Consider the following 11,528-nt stretch of genomic DNA (forward strand, 5'->3'; position numbering starts at 1 on the left):
TCTTAATAATATAAGCAGAGGTGGGCATTTTACAAAATTTTGCTGGTCCATCATTCGTCATCCGTCAGCAGCCAAGGAACCAGTCGGACATTTTTGGAATCGTCAGTCCATCAATTAAGTACGTCAATTAGTCCATCAGAAGTCCGTTGGTCCATCAGTCGGCCCACCCCAAAAAAGGGACATCCATCAGTGATGGACTAATGGACCATCACTGACGGACGTGGTTCATGACGATTACACTGACAGATGAAAGCCCACTTCCGTCATTCGTCAGTCCGTCATGTTTAAAAAGTGTTCCGTCATTCCGTGATCGTCACCAAAACGGGCGTCCGTCAGTGACGGACCGGTCTGTCAGTCTGACGGAATACCCACCTCTGCATATAAGAATCAATGAATTGTAAAGTAACTGTAAAAGATTTAGACACTTGTATTACCCGAGCAATGTCTGGTTCAGAGGCAATAAAATTACAAAATCGAGCCATGGCTGTTGGACCGTCCAGCATTCCCTCATCCATGTTGACATCGAGGACTTGGGCTCCCATCTCCACCTGTGCCTTTGCAACACTTAAAGCGTCCTAAAAATGAGAAATGGAAATAAATTCAGATGTAATCGGTCTATCCCTAGTTCTCACCTGCTCATCGTTTGACCACTCTCACCCCAATCACCCAATAGCTATCTACCAATTGTCTAACTCCACTAAAACTCAGCAAACAGTCACCTACCAACCAAACTCCCTCTTTGCCCATGAAGAACACTTGGATGGGCTGAACATTGGCATGTACATAATAGGTATGTATGTAAATAATGACATCAGAACTAAAATCCAACCCTACCTAAAAGACTCTGTAGTGATCTAAAGTGTTTTTGGGATGACATTCATGACAAATTGGAACGCCCCCTTTTGGAGCTTGGCTTGTTATTTTTTCCATCTCAGCTGTCTACGTCACAACAGGGAGGCAAGCATTGTAATACTGCTTGGTTTGTTAGTTCTGTTGTCTGATACGGCAAACAATCGCCACCAAAATTTAAATGCACATTACTGCTATTGTCCACTACAACCTGTGAAAATAAAAAAAAAGTGTTCTGAATAATATATGGGCAGCCAGGCATGAATGTTTCCCCCCCCGTCACACTTCTAACAGTAGCCGCTGCGGTAGTGTTAAAAGTAACAACACTCCTCAAGGCAGCAATTAGCTAGCGGCCGCTAAACAGACAAGATTAACAAAACAAAATCAGCTAGCAGCCCATTGAAAACATGTCAGTATCGCAGTGAGAGTCAATTTCAGATGAACACGTCATCAACAAGCACTGGAGGTGGGCTTTTTGTCAATGTCGAATAGCGAGCTTCAAAACCCCGGCTGTCGTTCCTTGGTGAAATTTCAAAGTTGGACTTTGAAAAATCCAACACGGCCATGCACTACCCTAGTGAGTATATGCAGTGTAGAAAATGGATGGATGGATGGACAGACTAAAAAATTCAGATCACCAAAGTTCCAACGAAGACGCCGACTCTACAGTTGAGTGTGGCCGCATTCAACGCGTACCCTAAGTGGCCTTGGTGAAAAAAATTAAGTCAAGCTAACGCTTATGGATTCCATTCTAATATATAATGACCTACGAACAATTAACCTTACGAAAAGTCTCTCGGAATGCATTGTATCCTCATATATGGGTGACTTATTAAAGTGTATGGGGCATGATTTTTACACATTTTAATATCTTGTATTAAACTATAAAATAAAAGCTGTTTCGGACATATTGGAGCCTTTATAGGATCTTGCCAGGGGTCCAGATGAGGAGCAGGTTACAGTGGTGGCTGTGCCAGACATACCAATGTCGTGCTGGAGGCGGTTTTGAACTCCAAGTAATACATTATTCATCTTATCAATGCTTTTTAATTATTTTATTTCACTCCATATTTGATTTCATTTCTGTGACACGTCAGTGACATGATGTCATCTTTAATCCATTACCCTTGAAAACCTGAAGTTTTCACAGAAATTCAACACCTACAAAATAATTAATTTCTCAGCCCCTGTAGCAGACAGAAACATAATTCCAAAAGATTTTGAGACCTTAGACATGTAGTTTGCCCACAGGCCGGGATTATTAATCTTTACTGTTTCAATCGAAGAGGTAAAAATAAAGTGTCAGTGTAAGAAAAGCACTATTTTTAATTTTAAAAATCGAGTGGTAATTACCATCCTCTATTTTGTTACAAAGACGTCGATATTGTCATTGTCTACAAACATATATCTTAACCATATATCACGTTTGACTGGTTCTACTGGTTCAAAGTCCACAAGCGCATCGTCTATATCACTGCCGTTACTTATTTCAAAGCTCCCGCGATCGATGGCGTCCGTCATTATGACTCGAAAGAATTCTAGAACATCCTCTGCGGGCTCACGACACCGTCACGTATATATTCTGAAGCATTTCATTGGTTAAGAGAACAAAAATTTGATTAAAAAAAAGAAAATGACGTATATGCTCTCCAGGCTTTAAGGGTAGAAAGACGCAACAGCGCTCCAGGCTTTAAGGGTAGAAAGACGGTTATGCACTCCCATCTTTAATGGGTTGATTGACATCTCAATGAAATTACATCAGGAAGTGATCGTCGAGGATCGACGGCCAAGGAGATAAATAAAGAAAAAAGATTTGGCCTTTGTCTCACCTCATAGTTTCCAGCCATAATCATCTTGGCAAATTTGCGTGACCCAGACACATTGCAACGTTCACCAATGTTTACAAAGTTGGTGTAAGGGCCTATCTTGAATGGTTCCAGACCTAGAATCACGGAGATACACCAACAAAATATGAGGTTGCTACTTTTTCAATAAGAAAGAACTATCAAAAATGATTTACACAGGAAAGCACTTGCTGAAATGCTGAAACAATAAAATGTACTTGGGACAGTGACAAATGCATTTGGAAAATATAAACAATATCAGATAAATAATGTACAGTATTTTATCGGATATATCTATTCTGTACTGCATCCAAGCAGATGATGCATTACAATGCATTATAGTAGTAGTAGTAGTCTAGAGCAGTGTTTTTCAAACTTTTTTGAGTCAAAGCACATTTATTTCATTGAAAAAATCCCGCGGCACACCACCCAGCTGAAATTGTGGGGGGAGAAAAGCTTATTTTAAAAATATAAGTGTTATATTGTTTATATAAGCATTTTTTAACGTTGAAGAATGACGTTATATTATAACTTCTTGAAAAGGAATTAAATTAACACAAAGAAAAGGTATTTTATAATGTTTCATATTGATACTTAGTGTGAAACATGAGCCTGTTTGGGTAAATATGCGTCGCTAATTCGCTCTAAACAAAGACAACTAGCTATGTGCTGCTGCTGCTGCTACCTGCTGGTATGAAAGAGTACTACAATGTAGTAAAGACATGATTTACGCTGCCAGGCGCTAGACCGCACATGCGGGCACACAAATTAGATCATTTCCCACGGCACACCTGACAATATTTCGGCACACAATTTGAAAAACACTGGTCTAGAGTACTGACCAGAAGTGAAAAGTTCCTGATCCTCTGGACAAATATTGTAGCTGCTGGCCAATCATTAAAAACAACTTCCTGCTATTATGTGCTCCAGTCAAATAAAAAAAAAAATGGGTATGGTATGGGGTATGGTGTTCGGGCGGGTGTGACTGTCTGTGTGCGGGACTGTGAGAGGCAGGGGTATGCTGTCAATCAAACAGCCGGGCGCACATGCAATAGTTGCTTTTACAGATGGGCGCACATGCAATAGTTGCTTTTACAGATACGCCTACCAAAAACAAAAAAAAACAGGCATTTTAGCGACGCGTTTCAGAAATTTGTGATGAATTAATGAAAATGGAGGACTCTAAGGAAAGTAAGAAGACTGCAAAGAAAATGAAATGCAGTTACAACAAGGTCTGGGAACTCATTGTCCGTGGGTGAAGCCAGATAAAGTCAGACAAAGCTTTCTGTGAACTTTGTGGCTGCTGTTGCTGTTCTGGAGAAAACTGAAAGACTTGAGTTGTGATGGACATTTTTACTTTTACCTTTTTACTAGCAGTTTATGTTGTATTTTTGTAAATGCAGATAATTTCAACTGCAATTCTGTGTTCTGTTTTTATTTATAGATCTATAATTGTTATTTTGTTACAGTTTATTATATTATATGTTACTGAACAGTTGACAAGCTGTGCCATATGCATTTTTGGTGTCCGTCGCGAGCGTCAGCTGCGTCCCACATTGTCCGCCACAAGCAAACTCCCTGTCCCACATCTGGTGAGTTTGGATCTGGTCACTCTAGTGACAGGTCATCCACACCAATCAGCTCCAAGTTCCTGCTCGCAAATTGGGGGAAATACTACATGCGGCGCTGAGGCTACAAGCTGCGCTTGCTAGTTGGCGTGACTCATCTAAACATTATCCTCCTGCGTGCAGACCCTCTCCTCTAAGTAACTATTTTTTGCCCTTAATTGCAGAAAATAAGATACACTTCAAATAAGTATCATTATCCCTAATGGCGGACGAGGAGTAGGAACAGCGATAGAAAGAGCACAAGAGCCAGTGCTAATCGCCTAGCTAATATCGTGAATGTGCCTTGGAGTACAGTACCCTTTTCACAGATGTCTGGCTGGAACCGTGTTTAAGCAGAGTGCAACCGGCTATTAACAGCAAATTAACAGGCTCTTTAAGTGTCTAGACTACAGAGGGAATAAAGTAGAGTGAACAGCTACACAGTAAGCACACATACTCACAACCTGGAAATGAATCAGTTATATCAGCCAGGACGAGGCGCTATTCAGGTCAAAAGCACATTATTTCATATATTAAATATTTATAAAATCAGCTAAGTATTTGTTTACACTATTTTGAAACCTAGAGTGCTGAGTTTAAATTATACCATGTGAGTTGTAGGCCATATCCCTCAGTCTTCATTGGAAGCAAATATATGAACAACTATTAGATATGATCTTACATTTATGTGCAATGAATGAACATGTACATTTTTTTTATTAAAAACAATAAAATATATTTTACATACAGTGTTACACATAATTACATATTTATTGACAGCAAGCAGTAGTTCTTGCTTTATTGAACCGGATTTAAAAAACTGAAAAAGGACTATCTCCCACATACAGCCTCTTTAGTGTCCGTACATTATTACAGTAAAACTTTTTAATGTTTTCATTATATAATGTAAGTTCGTCATATTTCTAAATGGTAATCTACATAGTGAATATTACCCTGAAGCTTAATTATGAGAAAAAAAAACATTTTGAAAATCGAATTGAAATTTCAATTTCTGTCAGAAAAATCACAATTCAATCTGAATCCCTGTTCAGCCCTACACTACACTATGTTTAAAATGGCAATAGAAAAAGTCTACAAATCAGCAACAGTATAGTCAGAGAATTTGTGTCACTTTAGGTGTACGGAATATGAAACTAAGTTTGCATAGCGAGATATTTCCACCAGCAAGCAGCTGAATTACCTGAGAGCAGCAAGCAGTCTTGATAAATGTCCCCCACAGGAGCTCTAGGTTGGCATTGTTTGACTGCTTCAGATATGGCTCTGCGCGATAAGAAATGATGAGAGTAATAAAACGTAACATAATTGGTACTTTACATTACACTGCTGCTGTTACGGGATAAAATGGTTGATAACCTACCACTAAAGAAAAAAAAAAAACAACAACGGTCACTGGAAATTACTTGAAAGTGAAATGAATGGAATTTCAAAAAAATGCATTTTGTCAAGAGCTTCTGGAAAAATGTACTTAAAACAGATGAGATTATACAGGAACTTTTTGGAAAGTCACATTAAGTTGAAGTTATCACAAAAAGGAGGCACATAAGGAAAAGAAAACTTTCAATAAAACATTGTTTTCCATAACCACCACCATTGATGTTTTGGGGTTACTTTGCTGCCTCTGGTACGGGGTGTTTTCAATCTGTGCAACAAAATCAAGACTATTAAGGCATTCTGAAGTGAAATGTGCTGCCTTTTGTTAAAATTTCAATCACAGAGCAGCAGCTCTGACGAAGACTGAAGCATCAGCCCAAACTGTTAGCCAGGTAAGAGAACTTCTCTCCACCGCAAAAATATTTGTCTCAGAAGACATCTAAAATGTAAGAGCTGAAACATAAAATCTGGAGAGAGAACTCTTCAGAGAGTTGGTGGGCCACAAGACCTGTCAATGGGCACACAAGTCTGTCAGCCAGGTTTACGTGCTAATTTCTTTAAAATTCCAATTTAAATAATTCCTATTGAAGACCTCTGGTCTCTGGTGATTTATATATTCATAGTCATTTTAGAAGGGCGCATTGGTTAGGCGACATAAATGTAGGCTTTTGTAGAAGACTATGCCTGAAATTAAATCAAATTACACAAATCACGCTGACCTTATGTGTGCTGGAGTAGTGCCGCAACAGCCTCCTACAATATTCACTAGCCCGTCCGCTGCAAACTCCTGAAGGCAGACAGATGAAGAAAAACGTCAGCAATTTGGCAGCCGGGGACTGTTGAAACATTTGGTTCATTTAATTTGAAGGGAAGACCAAACCTTTGCTTGGTTTTAATTATTTTCATTTAAAGAGTTTGTATCATACAAAATCAACTTTTTGAAGTTTTAGCCATGTTAAAATGCTAATTCCTCACCAAAAACACCACCAAAAAGTGGTGTTTTCCTCCATTCACCCATCTCTAAGCATTCCTGCTCTCTTAGCACCAGCTCTGCCCAATTCAAGAAAACGATTGAGTCCTCACTCTTATACGTGTAAGACCCATCTCACATTAGCGCATAATACTAGCAAACAGAAGCATAGCAAGAGAGCTCAGGAAGCTGAAGATTCAGTAGGGATGCGGCAACATTAGTGCTCGACAGGTATGTTTGTCCCCTCTTTTTGATTTGAAACGATCATCCATTCAAACTTCAAACCAGTAACATTTAGTGTTACAGTAACATTCCGTTTCAAAAAGTCATGCTATCAACGTAGCAGCTGCGCCTTGTTTCCATTGAGTGGTATGGCTTTGGTCAGATACTCGGGGGGGAAGGAGTAGTAAAGTAAGGCTACTTTTAAATCTTGCTAGGTTTTTTTTTTTTAGTTTTAAAACTGCAAACTCCCCGTTTAATTGAATATGATGGAAAACAATATGCAGTAAAACATTGAAAAGTAAAATGAACCCAATTTACTATTACCTTTAAATTGGAGGCCGTGACTGCAGGTGTTTCATCATAAGCTCCAAATGTATTGGGAAGACCTACCAGTAAAACCAAATAGTAACACCATTATACAATGGCACAAAAACATACACACAGAGATACGCCTGCACACACATCTATGAACTTACAACAATGTCAGGAAAAGAACAGTGCTAAATGTTTTTTCTTCCTTGGTTGGATTTTAATGTGTTCAAGAAATATCATGAATACATTTATGTTGATGGATCGTATATCATTTTCCTCACGAAGGCTTCATAAATGTAATCCTTTCGAGTTCCAAAAAAGGACATTACAATCATTTAAGCATTTAGGCAAATCAACGCGAATCTCCATTTGTGCGTTGTTGAAACGGATATTACTAAAAAGATGTTTACATGTCTCTGTTGTTATTTTTAACTTTGTGTTAAATGGAAAAACACTGATGCAGGTAGTTCTATTTGTGATACTGTTTTGTGTTTCGTTTTCAAAGCATGTACAGTATTGAATCTTTGCCCTGAAAGCGGACGTCAAGCCAAACATATTTTTTCAAGAGTATGTTCCCAGCCGGCCCACAAGTTGAAACACGGCATTCTGATTAATTTTGCGTTTGTGGAATATAAATTGAGCAGCAAAATGCACTCGTTTTTAGCCAGCTCTGGGAGCGGCCATTTTGTCTTCTGTCGACTGAAAATGAAGTCACAACTGCTCACAATGACCATTTTGGGATTCAGAAAACAGCTCTGCCATCTTACTGTAAATACTGTATGCATTGCTAAACAGTCAAGGCCAAATTTGGTTATTATTTCTGGTCTCCACTCTCAAATGTAGTGTTGAATCTTTACCTGCATTGGGGTAACAGATTATAAAAGCAGTGGTATTCTTTCCTATGGCCTCAATGAATGGTCTCATCTCTGTTGCCCCTAAGGCACAGTTGAGGCCGATACTGAGGAACAACAAAAGAACAAAATAATTAGGAAACTGGAGATCAGAAATGAAAATTCTTAATACTAGGAAGGCACACTTGTATTGTAAAGCAAAATCAGAATACATCGTGTCAAAATCATCTGCACTATATCTTTATCTATATAAATTAATTGGTATACTTGCTGTTATGTGAGAAGTGGATTTCAGTCAGACATCACCATTTTCTCTTGTTAATAAGGATTGTCTTTACTATGAATGCTTAAAGCTTTAAATAATCCAACTATATGTATAGCTCTGGCCCTATTAGTCACGGTCATAAAATCAGTACTTGCCATTGGCCCAGCCGTATGTAGGCCAGAATGAAGGCCGGTTTGAAGTGTTATACTGTATGTAATTCTTCACCCTTGTAGTATTTTGACGAAAGCATGTTAAGACACCTCAAAACTATTTGAATTGTGAAAAAAGAAAAAAAAAAATCGCAGACTGATTTAAAACATTTTCCTTCGTTTAAAATCCCCAGATCAATAAATAAAATCCACCCTATCTGAGAGTATCTATGCTAAAATGTCCCCAGAAAGAAATTGAACACGTTTATTTCATATAAATCCTACATAAAGTACCTAATTATTTGGAACACAGTGTAGTTGCGATTTTTGTTTCGAGATACATGCTTAACTTACCATAATGGTTTAGCATGTGTTACACTCACTACAAAAGCATCTCCTGTCTGACCAGACAGAGTACGGCCGCTCCTGTCAACAATGGTTCCTGATATCTACACACAGAAGGGCACAAAAAGTAACTTTTTTTTTTTTTTTTTAAAAGAAAATGTTGAACTCTAAACTTCATTCATAATATGTACTTAGTTAGCTTATATGTGAGCTAACTAATGATGACCATTGACCTCATGCATACAGTAGAGAGGTCAGATGGAATACAGGTTTCAAATATAATAGACTTACAAAGAGAGGTTTCCTTTCGTAGCTCTTCTCAAACAGCAGCTCAATGGCGAACAGTGCTGCCTGCAGAAGGAAGCATGAGTTAGAGACATCAAGAGCGGATGTAAAAGTCTGCACACCCCTGTGTAAATGCTACGATTTCGTGATGTAAGAAAAAAAAAAAAAATGAGACAGTAATACCTTTTATGTGACCTATAACCTGTACTACTCAATTGAAAACAAACTAAAATATTGTAAACGGCGGTTGGGAGGGGGATCAAAAATGTAAAATAAAATGAAACATGAGTTTGAATGTGAGTGGCTAATTCTGAACACAGCCACAACCCCGATTACAACAAGGTGTGTGCAAACGTGCAACCATATTATCTCAATGGTTTGTTTTTAATTGCCCTTTTGAATTGAGGAGGAGAGGTTATAGGTCAAATAAAGACCAGAGAAATATTTTGAAACAATTTCTCATTTTCTATGTTACAAAAACATTTGAACAGGGGTGTGTAGACTTTCATATTTACCGTAAATAATTGACTGCATTTAAACAACCACCTCTTTAACTGAGAAGTCATTGTTTACCACAGCATCCACGGTCAGGATTTCATGAAATAAAAGGCACACAATATTCAGAACCTCAACACACATAAGACAAGCAGGATCAAGTGTAAGTAAAAAGCAATGTTTTGCTGAGCTTCATTTATTATATAATATTTTTTTTTGCTGTTGCTTTGTGCGTAGTCTAAAGTGTGCACTGATTTGCATTTGCTAGCAAATAGCCAATCGGAGCTGACATTGTATGCTGCGATTAATGGTCCATTCACAAAGGGCACAATTGATCATGTAATATGTACAAGTTAGGCAGGGTGTTTTCCCCCAAAATTTTCTCCAGGTTTATAATTGTTTTTTTTCCCTCTTCTATAAAATGAAAAAACAAACATTATGTTACGAGTTTCTTTCTGAAGAAAATTACATTTTAAACACACAATGTCATGTCATCTTCCAAACCGCTTATCCTATACAGGGTCGCGGGGAATTGCTGGAGCCTATCCCAGCCGTCAATGGGCGAAGGCAGACTACACCCCGAACTGGTCGCCAGCCAGTCGCAGGGCACACATAGACACTGTCACTGAGCGGGAATCGATCCCACGCTGCCCGCACACAACTCAGGCGTGTGTACCACTACACTATCAGTGGACCTAAACACACAATACATTTTAGTAAAACGTTTGACAATTTAACATCAATAAAATAAGTTTTAATATTTAAGTTCATATTAGAGGGTGTGACACGGGTGGATTTTCACTTCAGTCCCATCCTAAATAAGTTTTAATTTTTAGGTTCTTATTAGAGGGTGACACGGGGGTTGATTTTCACTCCAGTCCCATCCCACTGTCAGTCAAAATCCCATCAATCAATCAATCACATTTTATTTATATAGCACTTTTCATACATAAAAATGCAACTCAAAGTGCTGTAAAACATCCAAAGCAAAACATTAAAAAAAAAAAAATAAAAAAAAAATCAGTTCATGCCCTCCCTCCCAACAAACCCAAGACAGATATCAATTAGTACATCAGCACTCATTCACACACACCCACACAAAGTGCACAACCTGATAAAATGTGTTAAAAAGACATGACAAGGCACAGAGAAACCATATGAGGAAAGGGTACCCAAGGGGAGCTCTCCGCGCCGAGGGGAATGACAGCCCACGGCCACAGGGGCGACACCACCATAGAGACCCCAGCCCGGATTAGACAAGCGGACCCCACACAAAGTGTAGAGGCCGCCGGCTACCCATCAGGTCTCAGTCCTGGACCATAGGTATTAAATAAATAAATAAATAAATACATAAAAAATCCAGTGCCGTCCCGGTGAAAAGGAGGTGTTTTTACATTCATTCACAGGGAAATTTGCATTGTGCCACACAACAGCTTTCTTCATGCTCTTCCCACCTAATATAATAACTGAACACAAAAATGTATGTAGGCTCCTGGTTGTTTGTGGTTGAGCTCAATGTGCAGTGAACTGATTCTTGATCAACTACTGACAGGCACTACCTTGGCATTGGCTGTGTCGAAGATGGTTTCAACCAAAATGATGTCCGCTCCTCCATCCAACAAACCTCGGACTTGCTCCAAATAGGCTTCAACTAGCTCATCAAAGGCTGTTAAAAGACACAGTCAAAAAGATATAAATATAAAATCAGAAATGCTTGTTGATTGCTAATTGTATGATAATGGGCTCATACTCATGTTTGTGATCAACTGAATTCATTAAAAGCATCAAAGAGTCAAATTTAAATCACCACAACAACAACAACAAAAACCCTAAATGTCAATTCAAAACCACACGTAAAGCTGATGAATCAATCAGCATCATTCCTACTCATTATTTAATTCAATTAACCTTTTTTTAAAGAACAAAAACAACAACAGCGGTA

At 38.5% G+C, this 11,528-nt stretch overlaps 1 protein-coding gene across 2 annotated transcripts in view; it reads right to left on the reverse strand.

The window, feature by feature from the left end:
* The window catches only part of mtr (5-methyltetrahydrofolate-homocysteine methyltransferase), a 35,489-nt gene that overhangs the window by 19,139 nt on the left and 4,822 nt on the right, over nt 1-11,528 (reverse strand). For both annotated transcript variants that reach the window (XR_015082520.1, XM_086016407.1), the window contains exons 6-14: nt 11,146-11,252; nt 9,098-9,157; nt 8,816-8,910; nt 8,054-8,154; nt 7,209-7,270; nt 6,412-6,479; nt 5,502-5,581; nt 2,679-2,791; nt 435-575 (exon numbers count right to left, since the gene is read on the reverse strand). Coding sequence is in view for 1 of the 2 variants with exons in the window: in XM_086016407.1 (XP_085872533.1) it covers nt 435-575; nt 2,679-2,791; nt 5,502-5,581; nt 6,412-6,479; nt 7,209-7,270; nt 8,054-8,154; nt 8,816-8,910; nt 9,098-9,157; nt 11,146-11,252 (827 nt within the window). In the remaining variant the exon portion in view is untranslated. The remainder of the gene's footprint in view (nt 1-434; nt 576-2,678; nt 2,792-5,501; nt 5,582-6,411; nt 6,480-7,208; nt 7,271-8,053; nt 8,155-8,815; nt 8,911-9,097; nt 9,158-11,145; nt 11,253-11,528) is intronic.

The sequence above is a fragment of the Filicampus tigris genome, chromosome 19, assembly GCF_054856515.1.
Source record: "Filicampus tigris isolate MCC_2025a chromosome 19, RoL_Ftig_1.0, whole genome shotgun sequence".
Lineage (NCBI taxonomy): Eukaryota > Metazoa > Chordata > Actinopteri > Syngnathiformes > Syngnathidae > Filicampus > Filicampus tigris.